General features: G+C 37.5%; 2 protein-coding genes across 2 annotated transcripts in view; both read right to left on the reverse strand.

Annotated features, from left to right (window-relative positions):
- The window catches only part of LOC120417459 (LIM homeobox transcription factor 1-alpha), a 58355-nt gene extending 48791 nt beyond the window's left edge, over positions 1-9564 (reverse strand). Inside the window, exon 1 of the mRNA XM_039579516.2 lies at positions 8975-9564. Within this exon, the coding sequence (XP_039435450.1) occupies positions 8975-9008 (34 nt within the window). The 5' untranslated portion in view covers positions 9009-9564. The remainder of the gene's footprint in view (positions 1-8974) is intronic.
- A 5974-nt stretch (positions 9565-15538) lies between these two features.
- LOC120417458 (inositol polyphosphate 5-phosphatase E) lies at positions 15539-27049 on the reverse strand. The gene is made up of 5 exons (XM_039579515.2): positions 25754-27049; positions 23365-24808; positions 23202-23304; positions 22984-23140; positions 15539-17263 (listed from the first exon to the last, which is right to left on the reverse strand). The coding sequence occupies exons 1-5, from the start codon at positions 26179-26181 to the stop codon at positions 17155-17157; spliced, it is 2241 nt and encodes a 746-aa protein (XP_039435449.1). The 5' UTR covers positions 26182-27049; the 3' UTR covers positions 15539-17154.
- Positions 27050-27713: the final 664 nt, after the last annotated feature.

Raw genomic sequence — 27713 nt, forward strand, 5'->3', positions numbered from 1 at the left:
CTAAAGAAGTTGTAACCGATCGAGGTACAAACTTTGTAAGCAAATTATTGCAACATACATGCAAAATATTACACATTAAAAAGATCGTTACAAGTGCATATCATCCTCAAGCTAATTTAGTTGAGAGATCAAATAGAGAGTTAAAAATTTATTTACGAAATTTTATTGGCAAAGATCCACAATGTTGGGATGAATTGATACCATATTTTATGTTTGAATACAATACTACAGAAAATTCATCAACTGGATATTCTCCCTATGAACTTTTGTATGGAAGAAAAGCTACTATACCAAGCACAATTTATAAAATCAATGATTCAGATTTAAATTATGACGACTATATTTGTTCAATGAAAGATATATTCAAGGAGGCTCATGAAACTGCTAGAAACAACTTAATATTGTCAAAAGAAAAGAGAAAGGAAATTTATGACAAAAAGACAAATGATTGGGTACCAATGTGGGGAGATAGAGTTTTGGTACAAATGGTACAAACAGGAATTGGTCAAAAGTTACAAAATAAGTGGCGAGGCCCTTATGATATCGTTAAATTCAACAGCGATCAAACGACCACTATTAAAAATGGAAACAAATTTGAAGATGTACATAATAATAGACTAAGAAAATATAATGATTAACATATCACTAAATGATAGTTCAGAATGTACCCGTATTAAAATACATTTAACATATTTTTAACAATATACAATTAACATAATTTAAAATTAAATGCTCCAATACAAGACAAATATTTTTGACAATTACAGTACCATTAAAATAAAGTAAAAAAAAAAATAAGCGAGTTATGCAATGAATGACATAGTATCATAAACGATCAATATCTAAAGACTGCAATGAATTAAAATATTTATTTTAACACACGGGATTATTTATGTACATTAAAAAAAATAATAATAATAATAAACTTATTGAACTGATATGATTGATGAATTAGAAAAAAAACGATTGTTATCAAGAGAACTAAATGAATCAAACAAATGTGTTATAAATACCGATTTTTTATATAGAAAAATAAACATGAAAAAAGAATATATGATTGATTTGATATGATAAATGAATGTTGAGTTAAACAAAATATGAATGATCATTTAAAAAAAAAAAAGAAATGCGCAAACAAGAATGTTATGAATTGTGATGAAAGATGTTTTACAAATGATAAAATTGATGGGATTTAAACAAGAAACAGATTAAGAAAAATACCAGTACTGAGTTTATACATAATTTTTTTTTTTGACACGTGAAGCGATTATGATCAAATATAAACATAATAATGAAGCAGTGATGAAACACGTTAAAACAATTAAGAAGCTGTTGGGTTGCAATTTTGGGAATATACTTAATTGAGCTAAAATGGGTTAACAGGGTATTAGAAAAACAATGACGCAATTTTTAACTACAAATAAAAACAAATCAAACGGACTGAACAATAATGAAATTTGAACGACAGGCAAATGAAGATGGTGTGATTATTAAATGTTTCAAAACAACATGTATGCAAGTAAGAATGTGTGTGAGAATAATTGGACAAGGGAGGTGCACCCCAGAATGAATGTTGAATGTAAACATGTGTTTTATAATTTACTTAACAAAATATTAAGAATATATTTTCAGAATGTCATACGCTTATACGAAGGATTTACAGGAAACCATTGGAAAACAATCAAGAAGACAACAATATCAGCAAGGACGCTTGCAAAGACGAATATGGACTACAGCTCAAGAAAGGGTAAAATTTGTGAGTACATCGTGGGGAATCTAAAAAGATCGGAAAGAACGGTATAAGTTCCGATCTAGGGATACATAAACTGATAAAGCAACGCCAAAGGGATTAAAAAGTAGACAATTGTACTCTATGGGGAGAGTTTTATGTCGAATAAAGCTTCAAACAGTTGTAATCCATGGGGGGATTCAATATGTTAAAAACATTTCAAAACATTTGCACTTTACGGGGATAGTCAAATGAAAATAAAAGGGAATGGATAAATAACGCTTCAAGGGAAAATCAAGGGATAAAATAATGCTTCAAGGGAAAAACACCTTTAAACTGATAAAATTCAGAGGAAAAAAATCAGATCGTTATCATTAGAATGATAATTGAACCAACTAATTATCTTGCAAATTCAGCATTTATTGCAAATTGCTAAAATAAACAAATTAATTTAATGGGTTTGACAAATTTGAAAACACAAAGTGATGTACAGATTTCATAAAAAGTTGGAATAACAGAAAGGATATTTTAACATACGCAGTTTTGCAATGATAAGATGATAGGATGTATAGATCAATGAAAAACTTTATAGAGTAATTATTTTTATTCAAGTATAAAAATAATAGTTGATTAGAACTGATTTTTTTTTTAGTATTAAAAATAATAGAACTGATTTCATATAAAAATATCAACAAGATTTATAAGATTGTAAGTAAATTTGAATCTCAATTTTGCACAGAAATTAAATGATAGATTCTTGAAAATTATAAAATATTGTTCATGCGAAGAAAACAAGTAAGAAATTTTTGTGGGAGAAACAAAACTAAAAACTGAAGTAAAATATGGCAGAGACGGGAGACGAAACACAAGGATGATCGACGCGTTCGTATGCTGAGAAGTTCTACGCGTTCGTATGCAGAAGTTTGTGATGGCAAGATGGTGAGTGGCAAAGTCATGCGGGAGGTTGAACAGGTAACGGTGTTGATGTTGTTGCAAAAAGGTCATACCAACGAGGATCGAGTCGGATTAAGACGCAATTCTAGTAACGAGACATTCACGTAAAACAAATTACCAACCGAAATGTGGAATCATGCGAAGTACAGATGATTGAAATGCGAAACATCAATTATGGAACAAAAAAAAAAGTTGAGATCATACTGCACGTCTGAAACTATGGAAAAGGAGAAGTTCAAGATAAACAAATGATAACATCATCCGATGTCATTAATTCACAAAAACCAAAGTTGCAAATTACACGAAAAGACAATTTTGGACAAACAACATTTCCTAAACATTTGAAAAAAGAATTACATCAACCGATGTCAATATTTTGAGATTGTCAAAGATACAAAGCAACTGGAAAAGTCAATTGAAAAAAAAAATACTGGATTTACAAACAATTCACAATACTCAGCAAGTGAGAAGTCAATGCACTCTCAAAATTGACCACAATCAACTCACAGTTGGGTTATGAAGCATAATTCATGATGGAAACGACAATTGCACTAATCGACGAAATTCAACACCTTAGCCTCGAAAACTGACCAATTGACCAAGTCACTGTGGAATGAATAGCCTCACGATAGAGACGATTTTGATGGAAGACGACGACGATAACAACCAGCCGATCAACACAGTTCTACAACAGATTTAGCTTACAGTGGGAAAAATGCAATGATTTTTTTTAGGAGAGATAATGAAAATTAATTTCAAATGCAAGTTTATTTAAATCAGTTTCAACGAAAATATTTTTACAAGAGAAGTTCAAAATAGTAGTTCAAGTAATTTAACAGGACAGAAGATCAAAAAAGTAATGCAAATAATTTTTACAGGAGAAAAATCAAAAGAACAATTATATTATAAAGCAATTTACAAGAAAGCACAAGAAGAACAAATTGTAAACCGCACGATCACTACACCCGACAATATTCTTTCCAGAGATGATCATTTCTTTCAGACGATCATCTAGCTGATAAGTGTGGGGGAGATTAACCAAACCATTTTTTTAAATCAATTTTTTATAGCCAGCCTTTAAAGTATCTTTTTATGAATTTTTGCAAAGTAATTTTTACACAATTTAAATTATTGACTTTGGGAATATTATTTCAACCTACAAATAACTTTCGATAGATGTTCTTAATGCTTTTCAAGAATATAAACATCTAGCTGGTAAGTGTGGGGGAATGCAGCGACCTCAAATTTAAATCATTAAATTTGTCCATTTATCGATCCTCACCACAGTTCTGACCATGCGCGCTTACGCAAGCATAAATAATTTTACCCGTCGACTCGCGTTGCGCGACAAATAATTAAGCTTATGTACAGGTGTGGATCATGAGTCATCCTCACCTGAAAAGCCCTTTATTAAATTTCGCCAATTGTTAGGCAATCAAAAAATGGTTAAGCTTTCAATTATGAATGTGCGATGTTATTACACAGGGGAAATTGAGGGTGTGGCTTAACCAAATTCATTGGCATGTTTGTTCAATGGAGAATTCGACCTTCTCATTATTGACCAACATTTTTGAGAATGTTTTAGGAACATAATTTTGATATTCCAATAACATAATTTAAAGTTTCACGACAATGGTTCGAACCCATGACTTCCGATTTTGAGGTGTACTCACTACACCATACGGAAAGTCATGAAGAATTGCAGAGGTCTGCATAATTTAATTCATGAGGTTCATCGATGCTTCTCATCGAAACGGACCACTTTTAGTAGAACAAAATTTAGTAGAGTTTTCGGAGACTGACTATAAAAACCCCAAAATTCTTGAGGAGGGCAATCAGTTCCAGTTAGTTCCAGTCAGTTCCAGCCAGTTCAAGCCCAGTCCAGTTCCAGATCCTGAAGAAGCTCCAGACCAGCCGGACCCGCCAGCAGCCACCAGTAGCAGAGGCCCCAGTCCAGCCGGACTTAGCGGTGGAGGCCGCAGTCCGCCGGGACTTAGCCGCCGTGAAGAGTCCGCCGGGACTTAGCCGCTGGGAAGAGTCCGCCGGGACTTAGCCGCCGTGGAGTCAACCAGGGACGTAGCAGAGTTCGGGTCTGGCATGGCTCGGCGCAGAGGTCTGGAGGGCAAGTCTGGCTTCAACATAGAGAACTGGCTCGACGAAGATCTTAATGCAAAGTGATGTGATCGTGCGCGTAAAAGTTAAGCGTGTTACCGAAAAAAATGTAATCTTTAAAAAGTGTAATAGACAAATAAGTGATGTTTACTGATCTGTTTTGATTCTGCAAGTAAATATCACAAAAATCCTGAAAGCCTAAACCGCTCGGGCCGTTCAATGTGAAAGCTTTTCTTGCGATCTTTCGATTGATCTATAGACCGGCTGTACATTTTTACGTTTTACATCAAGTTTTCAAAGAAAAACATTGACCCTTGAAATCCACAAATTCGGAACACTTTTTTCTTACGATGTAAACAAACTTTTTTTCTCTCCAGGAGTACATATTTTTTTATTAAATAATGACTTTGCACTCTGAAACCAATAAAACTCATGCTTAGTAGTGTTTTATGAATGGTCTGATAACTTTTTTGTAAAAATATCAGTAAAATTCAGGTGTTCCACAATTGTGGGAGACACAATAACATCCCACAATCATGGAACAGGCAATTTGGAGGCAGTGTTTTGGTGCTCTGTATAAAACAGTCTGGAAATGCAGTTTTTGTTTGAATAGTATTACTTTTACTAGTGAAATAGCAAGAGAGTGTCCAAATAAAGGCCCTAAAAATAGCAGGGTTGGCAGAAAAGTTGCATTTTGCATTCTATTGACAAATTATCACAAAAGTGTTCCGAATTTGTGGGTGTTCCGAATATGTGGGTGTTCCGAATATGTGGGATGACTGTACATACATTTTGGAAAAGCTTCAAATTTTTGCACAAACAGCGCATGCTTTCGAATGGCTTTTTGTTTGAAATTGAATTCTTTTAATTTGATAGTGGTATCTGTAAAATAGTCCAGAAAATACCTCTAAAAATGGCTTTGACCACATTTACTGGTCCAAAATTGTGAATCGAAAAATAGAATGCTCGTCTCCGAGTGGGTTTTACGAGCGGTTTTACAATTATGGAAGACACAAATTTTTAAGTGTGGATACAGAAATCCGCACAAGTATTTCAGAAAAAGAGCTCTCAAAAATTAGGCTTTGATTGCCGGGTTTCGGGCCAAAATTCAATCGAGAGAGCGCATCAAAACCTTCAAATTAGTAACACAGTTTTTTTTCTGGGGTGATTCCCCGGCGTGCACAATTTTTTAAAAATATTTCTGAGAAATGCGTTTTTTCAAAAGCAAACCTTAAACCTTTCTTTTGTAAGAAAGGCAAAAAAATAAAAATATTTTTGTTTTTCATATACAAAATCGTAAGTTTTAGACTAGGTTTTAGATTTTTGTATTTTTTCAAAAAGCAAAATTTAAAAATTGGGTTTCGTCATGTACACGGGACAGGCATGCAAATGAATTTAACTTGATTAAAAATCAATATTTCAAAAATTTTTTCAGCAGAAGAACTGTACAACGTTTATCTTTTTTGTGAGCCAATCATTTCATAAGAAATCAACGATTAACATAGTTAAACAATACGTGTGAGCATTGAGCCTGTGCTAAAAATCTGCAAATCTGGCATGCTTGACACGGGACACGGGTCTTGGTCCATCCCATCTTGAGATATCGTGGCACCCGTAAATCAAATCGGCTTTTAAAGAAAAACGAACAGAAAGTTTGACAGTTCGCTTTGCGCATGGCAAAATTTTGAGCTTAAATCGAGGCTTAAACCGTTTCTTACTCAGTTTAATCATGAAGTGTCTTCATAAAACTTTCAGGGGTGATTGAAAATCATCTTTTTAGTGGATTTTATAAATTTCTGTATTATGAAATATTGTGATTTTCTACATGAAAGTAACCCCTTAAATGTTTGTCCCGATTAAGTTGCTTATACAGACAAACAATCAGCCAAGGAAATTTCGGACAAATTGAAAACTGTGTGTTACAAACTCGATTGGAAACCGTTCTATGCAAAACGATGTCAGATTTTTCAACAATAAAATTTGTTAACAATACTGACAATAGAATTTTTAAAAAAGGGTATTCTTTTGAAAAATAATCCCAAGAATATGCATGTTTTGAAAATTCTATAATCAGAGAGATTTTGGCAGGTGCACAATGGACAGTTGAAACCTTAAAGAAAAATTGATAACAAGTAAATTTGTTGTAGTTAAGTACACAGAAAAAAAAATCATGGTAATATTACATCTGGGAAGGGGTACATCTTTTATGTCAGAAAAAAAGGTGTAATTTTACCTCTGGAAATATGTAATTTTACCACTTTTCTGGTGTAATGTCACTTTTTCAGTCTAAATTGAGGTAAAATTACATCATAAAAGAGGTAATATTCAACCTTCCAAAATTAAAGCTTCCAAATTTACATTATTTTTTTCTGTGTAGTACAATGCAAATGTTTCCTCTAAATGCACATTTTAGACTCGATTATCCGAAGGCCTCGGAAAAATTATACATCGGATAATCGAAACTTCGGATAATCGAATCACGAAAAAAAAATTCATTATCTTATTTTTGATTGTCGAGCTTAAGTATGACCCCTAAACTACGCTGAAGTGATTTAAAAATTTCAAAACCAAGATGATGGCCAATATGGCGGTAACGAAATATTGGAAAAAATGCATTTATTTATTTATTAGGCAATCAACTATTCAAATTTGACTAAAATGAGGTGTTGTTTAAAACAATAAAAAAATATTTTGTTCGTGATTTGATTATCCGAAGTCCCATACAAACCTTCGGATAATCGGGTCTGAACTGTATGGCTTTCCTCACACTCCATTATCCATGCTTAAGTTTTATGTAACTTTACGATCAGTGGTCCCAATTTTAATATGAGGATGCTAAAAAACTGATAAATAAACGTTTTAAAATGTATTCGAATGTATAAAATGTATTGGCCTAAATGGTCCTGAATTCTAATCTAATCTAATCTAATCTAATCAGACCCTAGCGCAGCCAATCTTTCGAAGGGATCCTGGAGAGTGCCTTAGGTTAGATGACGCCTAGCACTCTTCTTGTCATTTATTAACATTTGTAGTGCGCCATTGCATTAGAATGCATTGAAACATCACAAGCGTTAAAGCGGCCAGGCCTACTGCGTAAAGCCGTATCGCAGAGATGACTCGTAATTGGGTTGAGTTTGAGCACTGAGTGTTCGAACAACAACACAATTCTGAATCGACAGGGGAGGAAGAAGCGTGGGGACACACCACCATACGCTCCGAGATTTGGTTGTATTCGTTGGGAGCACCATGCTAAGAAGGTCTCGTACTCCGGGACCCTCTGGGATGAGACATTGTATTTCCACGAATGCCCTGGACACTATTTGCCGTGGTTATAGCGCCACAACTCGCTCTCTGTAACAGTATTCCTAATTCCAGTCCACGCTCTCCAAGTCAACATGGCCTAGTGGTTAGCATTTTTGCTTACCAATCCAAAGGACGGGGGATCGAACCCCGCCTCGAGCGACTTTGATTTTTCGTTCATATTCACCATTTCTAAATTCTGTGTTCTAAACTTTCTCGTTGGGAGCAGATGGGCATCGAACCCAGAACCATTCGCTTACAAAGCGAATACCGTAACCAGACAGCCACGGCCGCTCCCTATATTGGCCTAAATGGTCCTGAATTCAAGAAAAATCCAGGGGAGCTCCGAGGCAAGGTAACATCATGCTAGAAAGAATTTAAATTAAAGTATATCACCAAAGCATGCGATTTGATGTGTTGTATTATTAAATTTTTTCAAGATTTCAAAGTAACTATCCGCAAGTGCCGACGGCACGTCAGAATCGATACTGATTTATCTGGTATTTTAGTTGATTTCAATTCACTTTGAGCATAAAGACTTTGTTTTTTTTAAATGATTCTCAAAATCGTATCCAGGTTTTTAAGCGAAGATGGCGTTGGAATGGTGAACGTCCGAAATGTCAAAATCGCACAGTAGCACCAACATTAGAAAAAAATGTGGCTGTCATGCCATGGCACCCTTTTTTGCGTGATTTTGACATTTCGGGCGTTTACCTTTCGAACGCCATTTTCGCTTAAAAACCTGGATACATTATCAAAACATGGTGCCATTTTCATGAAGATCGTTATAATCTGCTGAAGCCACTAATGCATATCACCGTATTGTAATCTGGAGCATATAAATGGAAATTTAATCTAAAAAAATTAAACTCTACTCACAGAATCCATGCTGCTGCTGCTGTTGATCAATCATGTCGTTCGAATCGACAATTATTTTCCGTCGAGCTTTTATTCAAGTTTGGTCCTCTCTTCAAATTGATCAAACTCCGACAAAATTTATTATCAAGCATTCATCGTTTCACGTCTTAACTCAAATCGCGACCACCACTCACGTATGGCCTTCCGCTAATCCGTATCAGGCCTTGAACTCACACTTCACCACACTTGCCACGGGGGGTCCGTCCACACGTCTACGGATGACGATCTGCGACGCGCGTTACGGTTTCCGGACAGATAACACCAATAAATCTCCAAATGGGGACCGAAGATGGCTCCACATTAGCAAGGCCATTCAACAAAACGACGGAACGAGTCAACGGACGACGACCAGACGGCGACGGCTACCGAGATACCATTTCCGCCAGCGAGGACACACTCCGTCCTGGACCACCGATGAAAGATGACAGATTTTGGCACGGCACGGGAAGAGCTGGGCGTAGTTTTTTTTTCCCGCTACTTCTTCTTCATCGTTTGACTTTACTCTCCAGCCATGAATACTGGAGCGTTCCAAGAAAGGCCAAGTCCTTAACTAACGTTGTCCAGAGTGAAAGAAGGGGAAATTCAGCAAAATTTGACCCCCCTCAAGCTCCACGGAAGGGAAACTGAAGGACCGACAGGGGAGAGCGACAGCAGATGCTGCACAGAAGAACAAGAGACGAACACCACATGGTTTTGGCCACGCGTTGCGCATGCATTCTTCCCGTATCATATCGCAGGAGACCAGTTTCAATCGCCAAAGCGAAAAGCGTGAAAAAAGGGTGCTCGAATTTATCACGTTTTATTCGAGCAGTTTTGATTGGTTGTTGTACGTAAAATTTTACCACTCCTACGTAAAATTTTACCAAAGGAGGGGAAAATCATCGCAGCATGCGATGTTTTTGTTTGAGAGAATGAGAGAGCTATGAGCAGAAACTTGAAGCGGAGAAGAGTGCACTCAAAGAAGAGAAGCATGACAAAAACTGTAATATATATATATTGTTTAAAAAACTTACTTAATCCATGGTGGCCATTTATGTGGTTGTTGCCTTCCCACTCTTTACCAATAAGGTGTCATACAAAAAATCATGAAAAAATGCACATCTGGCATCAAACATGATTTTTGGTAACTTGAGACAAAGATGGCAGATCTTCAATTTTTTAAACTTGTTTGCAAAAGCCTTCCTTTTGATAACCTATCCAACGATAGGTCGGATGACTGATTCGGACATTGTTTTCATTCAGATAAGTGAGATCCGACACTGAAAAAGTACATAAATATTACTTAAGTGGTCATAACTTGAGACAGGGTTGCCAGATCTTCAATGTTCTGAACTCATTGGAAAGATCTTCCGATAACCTAATCAACATTATTTAGATATAAATAAGTGAGATCCGGCTTAACAAAAGTACATAAATATCACTTATCTGGTAGTAACTTGAGACAGGGTTGCAAGATCTTCAATGTTTTTTGTTTTTTTTGATTACCTAACCAACGATGGGTCGATTTAAAAAAAAATGTTTCAATAGTAAATTCATCGATAAAATAGCGACAATCGAGAAACAAACTGGCGTCATGCTTGCACCGATTGAGAATCAGGAAATGGGAGTCAGAGCTAGAGAGCCTGGAGCTTATGAGAGAACGGCCATTTCAAAGCAAAAGAGCAATTCTCTGAGATTTCGGTCATTCGATTTTTTTTGTATTTTTTAATCCGGCTGAAACTTTTTTGGTGCCTTCGGTATGCCCAAAGAAGCCATTTTGCATCATTAGTTTGTCCATATAATTTTCCATACAAATTTGGCAGCTGTCCATACAAAAATGATATGTGAAAATTCAAAAATCTGTATCTTTTGAAGGAATTTTTTGATCGATTTGGTGTCTTCGGCAAAGTTGTAGGTATGAATATGGACTACACTGAAAAAAATTGATACACGATAAAAAAAAATTTGGTGATTTTTAATTTAACTTTTTGTCACTAAAACTTGATTTGCAAAAAAACACTATTTTTAATTTTTTTCATTTTTTGATATGTTTTAGAGGACATAAAATGCCAACTTTTCAGAAATTTCCAGAATGGGCAAAAAATCTTTGACCGAGTTATGATTTTTTGAATCAATACAGATTTTTTCAAAAAATCGAAATATTGGTCGCAAAAATTTTTCAACTTCATTTTCCGATGTAAAATCGAATTTGCAATCAAAAAGTACTTTAGTGAATTTTTGAAAAAGTGCACCATTTTCAAGTTATAACCTTTTTTAGGTAACTTTTTTGAAAATAGTCGCAGTTTTTCATTTTTTAAAAATAGTGCCCATGTTTGCCCACTATTGAAAAAAATATTTTTGAAAAGCTGAGAAAATTCTCTATATTTTGCTTCTTCGGACTTTGTTGATACGACCCTTAGTTGCTGAGATATTGCCATGCAAAGGTTAAAAAACATGAAAATTGATGTTTTCTAAGTCTCACCCAAACAACCCACTATTTTCTAATGTCGATATCTCAGCAACTATAGGTCCGATTCACAATGTTAATATATGAAACATTTGTAAAATTTTCCGATCTTTTCGAAAAAAATATTTTCAAAAATTCAAAATCAAGACTAACATTTCAAACAGGCCAAACATTCAATATTACGCCCATTTGAAATGTTAGTCTTGATTTAAAATTTTTGAAAGTATTTTTTTCGAAAAGATCGGAAAATTTCACGAATGTTTCATGTTTCAACATTGTAAATCGGACCTATAGTTGCTGAGATATCGACATTAGAAAATGGTGGGTTGTTTGGGTGAGACTTAGAAAACATCAATTTTCCTGTTTTTTAACATTTGCATGGCAATATCTCAGCAACTAAGGGTCGTATCAACAAAGTCCGAAAAAGCAAAATATAGAGAATTTTCTCAACTTTCCAAAAATATTTTTTCCAAAAGTGGGCAAACATGGGCACTATTTTTAAAAAATGAAAAACTGCGACTATTTTCAAAAAAGTTACTTAAAAATGGCTATAACTTAAAAACGGTACACTTTATCAAAATTTCACTAAAGTACTTTTTGATTGCAAATTCGATTTTACATCGAAAAATGAAGTTGAAAAATTTTTGCGACCAATATTTCGATTTTTTTTAAAAATCTGTATTGATTCAAAAAATCATAACTCGGTCAAAGATTTTTTGCCCATTCTGGAAATTTCTGAAAAGTTGGCATTTTATGTCCTCTAAAACATATCAAAAAATTAAAAAAATTAAAAATAGTGTTTTTTTGCAAATCAAGTTTTAGTGACAAAAAGTTAAATTAAAAATCACCAAATTTTTTTTTACCGTGTATCAATTTTTTTCAGTGTAGTCCATATCCATACCTACAACTTTGCCGAAGACACCAAATCGATCAAAAAATTCCTTCAAAAGATACAGATTTTTGAATTTTCACATATCATTTTTGTATGGACAGCTGCCAAATTTGTATGGAAAATTATATGGACAAACTAATGATGCAAAATGGCTTCTTTGGGCATACCGAAGGCACCAAAAAAGTTTCAGCCGGATTAAAAAATACAAAAATTGAAATTAAAGAAAAAAGACCGATTCCGTAGAGAACTGCTCAAAAGTACCAATCGAAGCACGAGAACTGTCAAACGGAGGTACCAATCGAGCAGAAGAAATTTCAGTTGGTGTTCAATCGATGGGAAGTATTGTAATTTGGGTGATTTATATTTTATTGGAAAAAGTGCAAAACAAAAATTTAAAACAAAACAATTTATATTTTCTTTTGCAATTTGAGTTTTGATTTGATTCGTAAATTATGTCGTTGCGCTCAAAAATAGTCAGTTTCCGTTTTTTTTTTTTTTTGCAAGCGCAGCATCTCATTTTAGATTTACACCACTTATAAACTATGTTTGAACTCAGTTTGTTTTGTTCAACTGACTGATCAAAAGAGATTCTGAAAAGAGTCACGCAGGTGAGCAACTCTCTATGAAATCGGCGATTTTGACTATTTTTATTTTTTGTATTTTTTAATTGTGCTCAAACTTTGTGAAGGCTTTCCTATGACCAAATAAGCTATTTTGTGTCATTGGTTCATCCATACAAGTCTCCATACAATTTTGGCTACGCAACTTTTGAGCCATAGAGAAACATGGTCAAAAAATCTGCCGCCGAGTTATGAATTTTTGAAAAATAGTGATTTTTGGAAAAAATCGAATTTTCATGCAAAAACAAATTTAACGTTATTTTTTAATGCAAAATTGAATTTGCAATCGAAAACTACTTTACAGATTTTTTGATAAAGTGCTCCGTTTTCAAGATATAACCACCGAAAGTTTGATTTTAGCGAAATATTTGCAGTTTTTCGATTTTTAAAAATAGTGACCATGAGTGACCATTTCTGAAAATATTTTTTTTTGAAAAGTTCAGAAAATTTGCTATAAAATTGTCTAAGAGACATTGAAGATTAGACCTCGGGTTGCTGAGATACAGCCGCTTTAAGAAAAAGAAACACGAAAATTAAAGTTTTCTAAGTCTCACCCAAACAACTCACCATTTTCTGATATCTCAGCAACCAATGGTCCGATTTTCAATGTTAAAATATGAAACATTCGTGAAATTCCGACCCGATCTTTTCGAAAAAAAATATTTTGAATTTTTTTTTACCATTTTTCTCTATGGCTCAAAAGTTGCGGATTTTTGTTCCCTAAAACATATCAAAAAATCTCGAAAATCAAAACATACGTATTTTGGGAATTGGGTTTTAGTAAAAAAAAAGTTGATTAAAAAATCTTCAAATTTTCTTCCGTGTACCTATATTTTTCTCAATAGTCCTCAACAATACCTACAACTTTGCCGAAGACACCAAATTGATCAGAAAAGTTACAGCTGTTTGAATATTTACATACCATTTTTGTATGGACAGTAGCCAAAATTGTATGGAGACTAGTATGGGTGAACTAATGACACAAAATAGCTTATTTGGTCATAGGGAAAGCCCCCACAAAGTTTGAGCCAAATAAAAAAATACAAATAAAATCCATTTCCGGTTTTGGTAGAAAACTGCTCAGGTGCTTTGCAGTTTCAGTATTTTAAGATATCCGTTCTCTAATAAGCTCCAGGCTCTCTAATTTAGAAAGTGTGGGAACACCGCGAAATTGGAGACATGCATGGACCGAGCTTGTTGGTGCAGAATCGTGCAGCAGGCCAAGCTAATGGTGCAGCGCCAATAAAAGCGCAAAAAATGCTAGAAAAAAAATTGTTGAAACTTGCCAAAACAAAGCACTTCTTCCTTTTTTGTATTAAGCAAAAGTGTTACTTACATACGAACAGTAAATTTTTATTGGTATTTTTCACGTTTTCAGGAGGACATTTTGAATTATTTTGGTTCCACGAAGAATTTTACTTCTATGTTATGTTTATCTACATTCAGTTTTAGTATTTTATATGAGTTTATATCATGTTTAAATTTTGTTTTTATTCGTAGTTTCTAAAACAGTTTTAGGGGTCATCTATAAACCACGTGTAAGAATTGACACAGAACGTGTAGCGGGAAAGCTGGTTACAAGTTCTACGATTGTATTTGACATAATTTATTCAAATTCATTTCATTCATTTTCAAATTAACATAAAAAACTCAAGCTAGGACGTGACAACTGTCAAAGTTCAATTCCCCTTATAGGTTAGGCTCCGAGATTTTTCCCAATTAGGTTCTACAGCGTGACGTCACGAGCGCACACGCACACAAATTTTTACTGAGATACACGTGCATAAAATGTAAACAGTGCAGCCAAGCTGTCAAATTTCTAACCACAAAACCGAGTCGGCGTAAAACCTAATAGATCACAAACGTTAAGCCGGCCAGGCCTACTGCGTTAAGTTTAATGCAGAGATGTTACGTCGAATGCTCACACAACAACACAATTCGGAAGCGACAAATGAAGACGTATGGATAGATGGTGATATTCATTACTTATAAACTGACATCGTTTAAGAAGGAAAGTGGAATTTATTCACAGTTCAATCAGCGTAATAAATAATAACGTGTTTCTCATAAATAAAATCATATCATTCTTAAAAATACCTACGATAAAACAATCCTGGAAATGTGACTATCGTTTCGAATCGAACATATCTCAGAATCAAAACTATAAAAATAACGGATGGAATGAAAGACGAGAGCCAAACAATGGGTATTTTTTACAGAAAGCTCTATGGTTTCAACCTCACTCGAACGTTTCGAGTGTGTTTCTATTTCAGTTTTTTTGTTCATTATTCATAAGGCCATCTCTGGTATATTCCGGTCCATGGAAAGAGATTGTGTGTAAAAAGGTGTGAGATAACTACAATTGCTTTAGTTGGCGCGATTTTTTGCAAAATTTCAGAGGCGATTTATGTGGTTACTTTTTTACAGTTTGTTAGAGGTTTTCCCTGGTTGTGTGATGGCTCACTAGGTTTTTTGTATGTTTTAAGTTCTGCTACGTTTCGATTTTTTGCATCTACTCATCGCGAGAGGTAGCGAAAGATCCCATGTTAACAGAGGTTTTACGTGTATTTTTTTTTTCTTTATTTGGTTTCTGTCGTTTTACTCAATTATAGATTTTAAACACTGACGCCTAGTGTGACTGACTGGTTGCTAAACTATTTTTCTAACGTTGAGAATGTTCCGTTCATATTGGTTGTCTTTGAGGTTTTTCATGTCGAAGCAGAATGGTTATGAGATGTATTTTTGTTAATGTATTGTTATTTTCTGAGTTTCAGTTGTTGTTTTTTTTTTTTTTGATCAACTGTTTTATATTGGAATTTACTTTGAGACTGCATCCAGACAGCAAATTTTGTTAAAATTTAAAAAAATATGATTAAAAGAATTTGTAATGAGCAGTCCAAAACTTCTTTTCGAGTGTTTATATTTGCGGGATTGCATCTACCAGTTTACATAATTTAGGGAACCTAAATGTTTGCTGTTACATGGCTATAAAGGTAGCTCGGCTTGACGAATGTTTCAGAAAAAAAACTTTCTTTGGATTCATTTCGGATTTAAACAACCTAATTTTTCTGCTGATTTCTAAAAAAATCATCGTGTTCACGACTGATATAAAACATAGTTATAGCATTTTATATCAGTTTTTACTTACACAAAATATTAAGAAAGTTGAAGAGAACTTTTTGCCATTCCGTCGTGAAACTACTTACTTTTCCTGTCATTGTTGAACGACGAAACAGCCTACTTTTCTGTACCAAAAATAACAGAATCGAATAGTAACCCATTTCAAAACAAATGCTGAAAAGTTCTACTTTTCAGCACTGAAATGGATGCTGAAAAGTGGAACTTTTCAGCACTTGTTAGGAAAAGTTATACTTTTCAACATTTTTTTGATTTGAGCGATTCATTGACTCAATGCATGGACATTCATTCATTTGTCCTATAATTCTGTCCAAAGGGTGTTTTTCGGAATTGCAAAAAACGTTGTATGGAACTCGTTGCAAAACTTGATTTTTCATCACTCGTCGTATTTATCTAACTCGGTAAACCTCGTTGGATAAGTGTACGACTCGTGCTGAAAAAATCCTCTTTTTGCAACTTGTTGCATAAACTACTATTTTGGTTTAGACAATAACATGTTTCTGACAAATCGAGCCACCTTAACAGTCATGCAGGCTGCTTTACTTATAAGTAACGAAGAGTCGCCATACTAAATCGATATGTGACGATCGTAATAACATGTCTAACTCTAAACTAGTACATACGTTCTTAAGCTTAGGTATTGATAATTTGACTATCATGTTGACTAGAAACAGTTCTGGTGATCAAACCTTCAAGGCTGCTGTAGTATTTCTACGTTATCCAAAGCGCATAACGGCGCTACATCCTGATGAAAACAGTTTAACCCTAACAGCTATCTACAGGGGACGTTCATATATCTTCTACACAGTTTTCAATTCCGCACTTCTATTCTAAAAAAACATGTTAAAAATGTCATTTTCGCCAAAAGGGAATCTTTTTTAGTTTTGATATCTTAACTTCCAATGTCTCACGTTCATTGGCAATCTTTGTCTTTTCACCACTTTTATCATTTTAAATTTCAAATATTTAGAATACAGCCTATAGATGACTAGAAAACGTTACCTGTGTGCTAATTACCTTATCACGTTACGAAGTTTGCCCTTTATCATTGAATATTGCAGACGGCCGAGGAACTCGAGCCGGAACTGTCCAGCCGCCGTTTCATTCCCTCCAGGTAGACGTCCCGATTGAAGAGACCCGCTGCCAGTGGAACGCTGTAAATAGTATAGCACAAGCTCAGTTAGGTTATTTGTAATGACAGACTCAGTTATCCGAAGACCTAAAAACAAAACATTTTGTTCTGATAATAACATCACCATGATAATAATATTACTAAGGCTACCAACTGTACGGATTTTTTCCTTACCATACGGATTTTCGACAATCTTCGCGGATTTTTAACAGGCCGGAATTTTTGTAGGGATTTTTTCGCATAATAAGGATTTGTACGGAATTTTAACAACTTTTTGTTAACTAGACATTTTTATTTTTATTTAACTGTGAGTTTGATTTAAAAAGGCAGTTTTCCGGGTTTTCCTCAATTCAAACTTGATTATCAATAAGGCTAGAGTTTTGTTTAAGGTCCTATAAACTATTGTCTTTCATATGTTGATAGGACCTTTTAAAAAAATCTCGAATTGTTCATTTAGAAATTTATTCATTAAAAGATCCAAAGGCCATGTAAAACTTGTGAAAACCTGTGAACATTTGAATAAACAAATCAAGAGTTTTTTTAAAAGGTCCTATAAACTGTTGTGTTTCACATGTTATAGGACCTTTTCAATATATTTTTTTTAAATGTGTTCGTGAAAACACTGAGAACGTTAATATTCGTTAAAGCAAACTTGACATTTCGTAAACTTTTAACAAAAAACTTAAGAACATAATGTTTTGATTCAAATCACGGTTTATTTTATGAATACTTTTAAACGTGCAAGTCATACGCACTTTGATAGCATTTTTTGATTTTTTTTAGCTGTAAAAACGACACAGTTTTATATTTTTAATTCTCAAATTTATTCAATTTCATTTATATAAATAATTCCTTGACAGTTTTGGTTATACCATGCTGTCATATCGGCAAAGTGTACGGATTTTTGCTCAGCAGCCTTAAATATTACCAAACCAACAAAAATAGAAAAAAAAAAGTGAAGTTTGTTTGGAGAATAAGGGAAGTTAACTCTTCGTACATATTGCATACAATTTCTGCGTTGCATAGCGACAAAGCGGATGTACCGCATCAGTGAGTATGGTAGACTACTTTGCTGTTGTGTTGGGATGTGCTGGGTCATCCCAGAAAACTCGAATCGAACCCGCGCCCCATAGCAACTTAGGGATCGGCAGCCGAAGCCGCTAACCACCGCGCCACGAGGCCCTTCAAATCAAATGATGGATATTAAATAGAAGAATCAGAGAAGAAGTAAATATCGGTAGAGCAAAATAAAAATAGGAGATAGGTGGTAGCTGAGAACGAAGAGAAGAGAAAACCCGTTCTGCAACGTTCAGGTACATCCACAGCAGTTGACTCAACATACTGCGAATCAAAACAATACCGTCTACTATCACAAATTACTTTCCTTTCTCACATTGTCGCGCCCCTTTCTTTTAGCCGTTTCGATTCTGACCCGCGGTGGTCAAAGGTTTACGAGCCGTTTCCACAGGCCACCAGCTAGGTCATCATGAAAACCAAGCCAACGAGGAGGTAAGAAAATATGACACTTGCAAGGAACCAGAGCTGTACTGTTCTGATCAAGATAATTCGGATGATCTAACAGAACTACGGATGTAGTTAGTTGCGCTCCTTCCAGGATGTTCTTTACCTGGACGTCAACCGAAGAGCACGCAACAAGGTCAGTACCATTGCATGCTCTTAGGTATCAATCCTTGGCCTTCCTTTGGTTCTATGATAAAAATATTTGCCTTGCTTCGCTAGGATACGGTGACTTTAGCGGATCGCAGACTGAATTTCGCAATTTGATGTGATGACTATCTAAGCCAAAGTTGCTTAGGAATTGATAATTGAGAATAGATCCAATTCCACCTGTACTAGATTCTCAGCGGCCGCTCTCATCTCCGCCGCACATCAGGGACAAGTAAAAGCATTTGGAAGACGGTAATTGGGTCCTAACATTAAGCTTAAATTTGTGATATTATTGTTCTGAGTACAATGACCCTTTGTTTGTACGACCGCAAAAAGTTTAAAATTGATATTAAAATCAATTTAAAAAAAAAAATACTTCGCGACCCTTCTTGACAGAAAAGGTTCTACTTGACAGCTCGTTCTCAGCGGACCATAGTTGATCAATGGAAAAAGTGTTGTCTTATCAATATTTTTTTTTTTTGCATTAACGTGAAGACTTCCATCATTTTCATGATTTTTCGTTCAAAGATATAAATTTTGGGTCGCTTTCAATATTTTGACAAAATTCCTTCAACAAGTTGTTTAGAATAGTGCCCTACACATGCTGATTCCTTTTGGTAACGATTCTCCCATTCCCTGTAAAGTTATGGAAATCGTAATTAATCAATGATTACCAACTAAGACGTCAATGACTGTGCCACAAAATTATATAAATTTTGAAGCACAATTGATTTAGATCAAAAATTCCTTCAGTGGCTTCAAGAAGGCAACAACCGGCACATGCTGATTCCTTTTGGTGCTGAAATTCCTTTAATTGAATTAAATTCAGAGAATTTTAGAGTGATGATCAATTTTCTTCGATAATGATCAACGGCTTCACCTTAAAATAAAAAAGTGATCAGAAATGGGTTTTAACCGTGTTTTTACCGTTGTACATAAAAATTTACATAGAGCTTTACTGCCGCTCGAAGCTAGTCCGTCCAATATGTAATTTCGTCAATTTTGAGGTAATGATGCAGTTTGGTTCAAAATCATGTGAATTATCAGAAAAACCAATAAAATTTAGTAATTTGTTCTGGAAAACCGTAGAAAATCCACTCTTGTGTGACAGAAGTGTGGTTGCCGCGCGCTCGCGGCTTTGTTTAGGGTATTTTAACCATTAGTGGACCCCCTAGTAGAGCCGAAACACATTTTTTACAATTTTTTAATATTTTAAGCACTTTTTCATAACCCTCTGTACAAAACAATGAAATCTGAAGTCTTTTGAACAATTTTTACTATTTGTTTCATCAGTTATTCGTTTTTGAGCAGAAAAATAGCCATTTGAAAAAAAAGTTTTTTTTGCCTGTTATGGACCCCCTTTTCCTATAGTGGACCCGGGCCCATAATCCGATTGTGGACCCGGGTCCACTATAGGCAAACTGTTATTTTTATACCAAATTCACTAGCGTGCACAGGGTGGGGCAACATGGGGCAACTGCCCCACCATACTCAGAAATGTGTTCTAAATTTGGTCAGGGGGTGTCCACAAATGACGTATTTTTCAAAATTTTCATATTATTGCCCCACCTTCCTCAAAGAGCTGGGCACGCTAGTGACCAAATTTAAACGATTTTGGATGTTTTGATGCATGGTGTAGGTCTAATGATAGATATAACGAATAAAAGATGGATTTTGCTCACTTTTCATCATAAGAAAATATGTTGTTGACAAATTTGGCTTTAAACAACGGAAAAATCTAACAGACATTTAAACACATTTATTTCCGTAAAAGATCAGAGAAAACTTTTCAAAAACTACTGTAAAAATAAAAATAAATTTAAAAAAGTTTTTTTGATTCAAATTTTTCCATATTTATTACATAAATGGTGGACCGAAACTAAACAATTACAGTTGCTGATAAAACCACGCACGTTTATTTTAAAAAAAATGTTTTGTTATTGATTTATTATTATAAAATATCATTTCAAACTACATTTATGATGCTTCAGTTAAGTACAATTAACTATAGTTTCGATAAATTTTAAATTCTTACGGCTTCAGAATTGTTGGTACTTTTAACATGAAAACAGCTATATTTATACTCATAATTGAAAAAAAATATGCGTTTAGGTTGATTACAACAAGCATTTATGTTTAAGACAAACTTTTGCTTAAATACAACGTTTTCTTCATTTTTGAAGGTTAAATTTACAGGGGTCCACTTTTGGAAAAGTTTGGATTTTCGTTGTCCTATATTGGACCCCCCTAATTTTTGATCGAAAATGAGCAGTTCTTCGCTTTATTTTAGTAAAGTTCCTTAAACTTACAATATTTCGACTTACTGAAGTTAAATGATCAGTCAAAAATGATTGGATAGTTAATTCAATAATAAAATATAAATGCTGTTTTGTTGTGAAAATGCTAGTGGCCATGGCTGATTTCAGATGTCGAACTCAAAACACTTATTTTGGTGAAAAGGACGATTCAATGTCAGTCAACATTGTTTTAAATGATGCTGAACATGCCAAATAAAAGATTTGTAGACAACAACACGCTTGAAATTGTGATTTTATTGAATTTTTCATCAAAAACGCTTCAGAGGGTCCACTATAGGAAAGGGGTCCACTAATGGTTAACGTACCCTACGTTTGGAGTTGTCGTGTTTTGCGGGTCAAAAGTACCGATAGTGGCCGTCGTGGTTCTTTCGGTGGACGCTAGCGGAAAACAACAACAATGTCAGCCCAGCAGGAGGAGGGGACGTCCCGGCGGTTCCAGCACCCGGCCAGTCGGCAAGTAAACAAAAGCAACCACCTTTGATGGTGAAGTACACCACGGACTGTTATAAGATCATAGCGATAGTGGAAAGTTGTAAATTTGATTTCGACCCGATTTACAAACTAACCCGATTTGGAACCAAGGTGACCTGCTTCTCTGTCAAAGATTTTGACAAGTTGCAGGAGCTCCTCAAGAAGAAGAATGTGGAATTCTACGACCAAAGAAGCGAACGATCTCACCCATCGTTGTTCGTGGTCTACCTGATCAACTGAAACCGGATGAGGTCAAGTACCTGCTGAAGAGGGATCTCAAGCTGGACGCGCTGGAGGTGCATGTCATCAAGCGGAAGGAAAAGTCCACCGTGGACGAAACTCCGTAGATTGTGGTCTTCCCCAAGGGATACACCAATCTGAAAAAGCTCTGTGCAATGAAGGTTGTGGCAAGCACTATCATCCGGTGGGAGGCCTACTGGAACAAGCGACCGAACGTTATCCAGTGCAGGAACTGCTTGCAGCTGGGTCATGGAACCAGGAACTGTCACCTCAAGGGGAGGTGCAACAACGAGTGCAAAGTCAAAGAAGCAGAGTCGAAGCGGTGTGCAGCTCACGAAGCCACAGACCGCAGCTGCCCCAAAGATGCGGACTTCATCCAGAGCGGCCAGCAGGCGTCGAAATCGAAACCGCCGACAAGGAAGACGGAGAAGCAGAGTCCAGCAGTTTCGGCGTTCACGCCGGACGAGTTCCCTCCGCTGCCGAGCGCAGCTCCGGACGGAAATTCGAAGGATCGCCCTCGCCCCGTAGGAAGAAGCCAAGGAAGCAGTGGCTCCCGAGACGGTGGAGCCACGAAGGAGGAAGCCGGGGAGGTGCTCTACAGTTCGGCTGAGCTGTGGGGCATTTTCTCCGAGTACATCGCCAGGTTCAAGACCTGCAAGACCCGCTTGGACCAAGTAACCCTCGTCAGTTACATGATCTCGAAGTACGGAGTATAAGGAGTTATTTTTGTTATTATTATTATTTTAAAATGATCTTCGGTCCCAACCTGGTCGCAGCAAAGCTCCACATGCTTAATGGGATAAGGGAAAATATCCACGGTATCCTCAAATGAGTTTCGCTTGGAGTTGGCTTGATATTTTTAAGTGGTGAGGTTTTATTCTCATTGCAATCAATTGGATACTGCTGTTGAGACATTTCCCGTTTATTTCAATTCGATAAAATTATTGTGGAAAATGTGGCTTGATTTAGAAAAAAATACTTTGCAAAAAGTGTAATTATGTATCGAATCTGAACACAACGGCAAAAATTAAGACAGTTTACTCACGTATCAACCCCGGGCCGAATGATGCTCCGAAACAACGCCCACACCGGTTTGTGGTCCGACGTGATGATACTTTGGACCGAATCGTACGCCAAGCACGTGACCGGCACCGGCGGATGATGATGACCTTTTCCCGCGATACTACTCGTGCGCCGATGAACTGCAAATGTTGAGATTTCGATTCGGTTATGGATTTTACAGAAAGAAGTAAGCGCACTTACCCGCCGTGGCTGCCATCGGTTTAAACTTGTACAAGATGCGGTCGGTGTACGCCGGAGCTCGCTGCTTGCTGGACGTGTCGAACCGTTGCGTGCCGGGATCGTACTGTGTTTTGGGAAGGATTGCTATTAATGTTTATGGTTAGACATTGAATTCAGTACGAACCTTGTACGTGGGCGGGAAGGTGATCTTGGCCTCGTTGAACCCCTTGAAAGCGGCACCATCGGCCAGCACCGACGTCAACTGGTCCGTGTGCATGAGACCGTGGGGGAGATGTTCCGGCAGTGGAAACTGCGTCGTTTCTATCCACTGCATTAGCTTTTCGCGCGGTTCGCTCAGTCGGAAGTTCAGATCGCCGCACCAGAAGACGCTGTCAAAGTTCTGCGTGACGTCTTTGTTGCGGTGCTTCACGGTCAGGTTTCGGGGAAGATCTAGCGAGTGGATAATCTTTTTCACATCGGAGACTCGTTCTTTCACCTTTTGCTGGTGCGCTGTAAGGTGGGATGTGACGAACAGGAAGGAACTTCCAAACAGACAGAAGGAGATCGCAATGGCGCCCTTTGTGCGGAACGCAGTCCCGGGTCGAACGGACAGGTTGGCGTCCTCCGGTTCGGAACAGAACCAGATCAAATCGCGCCGAATGAATACGGCCAAGTGCAGCGTTCCGAGACTGGTTGAGTGGAGCAAAATGTGCGTTGGACCGAGCGTTTCTTGCAGCGTAACTTCCCACTCGAAGCGCTCGGAGCAGGACTCCTGAGTTCCAAACACGATAATATCCGGAACATGTTCCAGCGCTGCCGGCAGCACGAAATCGTTCATCTGTTTGGGCGGGCTTTGACCGTTCATGTTCCACGTGCCAACGAAAATTGTAATCTCTCGCGTTGGAAGAATCTTTTCCAACTCTGCGGCGCCCAAAAGCGACGTTGCCCCTAGCCGACCATGCAGAAAGTTTCTCTGCCTTGCCTTGTCCACCGGAATGAGATTCAACACGTGAGCCGCCATCAGTGCCTGTCTGGCCAGCGAATCTGCACTAACCGGATTGACCAACCCGGAGTCACCATCGTTCTCCGACGTCACCGTATCAAAAGACATCGATTTTCTACTGTCCCGCCGATCATCGACCCCCGGCGGATCTTCCTTGTCCGCAATGTTCGGCGAACTAAAGTGCTGCTCCATCTTTTCATACCCATCCAGTTTCGGCAGTGGAGGCAAGAAACGATCCTTAAACCTTGACTTGCTACTCATAATCGCTCGCTGCGTATGATTCGGATACTCGCGAAACACCACCGGTTTCGTCTCAACCCTATTGTCACTACCGCCACTCCCCAACTCCAACGGTCTACAGCTCGCACCGTTCAGCGAAGGACTTCCCTTGTTGTCACTCGTCTTTGCGCTCAACTCCAGCCGCAGCTGCTGTCGCCGTTGCTGCAGTTGCTGATCGTACTCCAACGAATGACCCGCACTGAGGACGCCACCGCCGTGAGGATCCGAGTACCGGTTCTTCTTGGGTGACTTGAGCACGGCCTCGTCCACCGAGCAGCACAGGTTGAACTGCCCGCTGAGCCGATTCGCCACAGGTAAGCGGCTTGAACTGGCTCCGGGAGGATCTCTTGAAATAGAAAACAGAAAAAAGAACCATTAAGATCGTGACGTCGAAGAGCAGAACTAAACTGAAATCGCGGTGAGCACGTCACACTGAAAATCGCTGACGACAATCGTGTTGAAATGTGTCGCAAGGAGCGCAAGTACATGTGGCGTGCGCCAAAAACAACTCGTCGTCGTGGTCGGGAGACCATTTCCGAGGTCGTTTTTGTTTACACAGTCTCCGTCTCAAGCGTTGAGATCTATAATTAACCTGGGCAGTGTTTGTGCTGAATATCACAGACAAAATTACCAAGTTTTGTATAAATAGTTAAATAAACTATTTTTCTTAATCGAAACAACACCTTCTACGTTGCATAATCTCATTTGTCATTTTTCGTTTAGCCGAGTTAGACAGCTGCAATCGGTAACTGGTCTACATTCTCAGCCCAGTTACTGGAAAAGCACTGTAATAACATTTAAATTATTTTCGTACGAGCTCAAATATACTTAAAAATATAAACAATGCAGGAAAATGTATGTGAATTAATGGCTGTGGCTTCTGTGCAGAAGCTGAATCAGCATGTTCAAAGTCTTATAAAAAAATACTATTTAATAATTTCACTGTCGGTCATCCGGTTGGAAAGTACCCAAAAATTATAAGCACAAAACAGACAATATAAAACTATTCGGTTGTGGGATAGACCTTTATTCTATCAGAATAAGGTGCAGTGGTAATGTTCAAGGCATAACCAAAGTGACGAAAAACGAACGAAGAAATTATATTAAACTTGATGGTGCATGAGAGAAGAGTTTTCATTTCGCATTGCAAAATTTTGGATTGCTATCCCGTACAGAGCCCTATTACGAAGTTCTACGGCAAAAAAAAATAATAAAAAACGCTGCACAAATCTTAGATCCACTTATCTATATCTCATAGTCCCAAAGAGTTATCTCAACAACGCTAACTTACCTTGCGATGAATTTGCTGTATGTTTTCTGCTGTTGTTGCTGCTGCGACGTGGACGACGAAGTGTTGGTTGTAGCTTTCGACGAGGACGGATCTGCCGCCGATGACGTCGTGGTGGCGGTTGAGGACGTCGACAGCAGGTGATACGAGTTGTTATCACTCTGGTTGGAAGAATCCTGCCGTTGGGTGGCAGCTGGAGTCGCGTCCGGAACACTGGAGTCGGTTGGTTTGTGCTGGAGATTGCCGGCACTGCTTGATTGTTGGCCTCTGTTGACCAGATTGACTGTGGAGGCATTCCCGGACTCGGACGTTCCCGGTTCGTCGTCGCTGTCGGTGCACTTTTGTGGCTCGACGCGGGACGATCGCTTCGAAAGCAGTCCCAGAAAGGGTCGTTTGCCTTTGGCTTGCTTTGGAGTTTCCTGTTTGTCCATGGTGATACGTGTTTGTATATGGACTAGTATTGACTGTTTTACAAGTGCGGACCAAGCACTCTCACCCGCGCTTCGTCTTCCTTAACACTGACCAATTTCCCGCCGATTGATCGTGAATGGTTCGCTGCGAGTGTTTAAATAGTTATATAACGACGGGACGCCTCGGGTTCCGTTCCCGATTGCTGCTGAAGTAATTGCTCTATCGATGACGACGACAACGACGCTGTATCGACGGAAGATGTCCAATTTGTCGGTGTGACAGGAACTATTACGATTAAGGCGCTGCTGCTGCTGCCTCTCATGGCGCTTGATCGTTCGAAGGTTGTGTTGACTCCGCCGTCGGTGACGATCCATTCTTAGAGGGGACACTACTATTTTTAAACGGCTACACTAACGAGCGTCCGCCTCGGATTGGTCATTTGTGTACAAATAACAGAGGAATACAAAGCTCTAAAGTCCACTTTCATCTGGTTTTGAATCTACGTACGAACGAACGGATGTCGGAAGATTCCGCACGCACTCTTCTCTGGGCTGCAGGTGGGCGACGCACGGGAATGGATTGTTTACACTCTGGTGGGAGGTGGGTTGCCCACGTTTGAGCTCGGGTTGCGTTGGATCCGGGGTGGGTGATAGCACCGTCTCGAAGTGGGTGGGGGCGGGTTTTTTCCTTGACTGCTGAAGCAAGCACTGAAAATCGAATTTTTGCTCACTACGCGTAGATTATTTCAGCGAACTTGTTAGCACATTGAAGAGATAAGCGTGTCCGACAAATTGTAGCACTATTTCTATCAACTTTGGATGCAAAATCAATGCAAAACTTAAATTAATTCTAAGCTCGAATTCGATTGCCTTTTTTCTGTTTCAATATTTTTTTTCGGATTTGTTTGGATGGGCAAGTGACACATAAACAAACAGAAATGTCAAAGGAAGCAAGGAGATAGAACAAAAGGTCTGAACCCGGAGCTGATGTTACCAAAGACCAAACAGATGGATCAATTGGCATAAAAATTTAATAAGAGAAAATTTCAGACAAAATGTGTTGTAACCAAGGTTGTAACTTTGCGGTTACATTCGATAATTTTCGACAATGATCAGTACCGTTAAAAATTGAAACTTAAAATGATTTTTGGCTGCATTTTTTTTTTTTTGAATTTGCCTTGACCCGTTTCCTCCCCAGTCACGGCGTTTCAGCAGGATTCTAGTAGCGTTCTAACAGAGGTGGATATTCTTACAGCGTTCTAGCAGAAATGTTACACCGTTCTAGCAGGTTTCTAGCAGAACCAGCTCTGCTAGAATATTTCGTGATTGGGTCTGATCTGGGAGGGAGAAGCGAGGAGGTCTTCTTATTCCAATTCATTTTCTTGTTGTTGTGTTTGTGCTAGAAAATTTCACTTCCCATTTAAATGTCCAGTCCCAGGTCCAGTCAGTCGTCATGGTCGTCATCTGCCCTTCTTGACAATACAAATGCAGCACATTTCAAAAAAGTGCTCAAGATCGTGATGACTCATGTGATGCAACTTTCTCCGCCATTT

This window comes from Culex pipiens, chromosome 3 (assembly GCF_016801865.2).
Source record: "Culex pipiens pallens isolate TS chromosome 3, TS_CPP_V2, whole genome shotgun sequence".
Classification (NCBI taxonomy): Eukaryota; Metazoa; Arthropoda; class Insecta; order Diptera; family Culicidae; genus Culex; species Culex pipiens.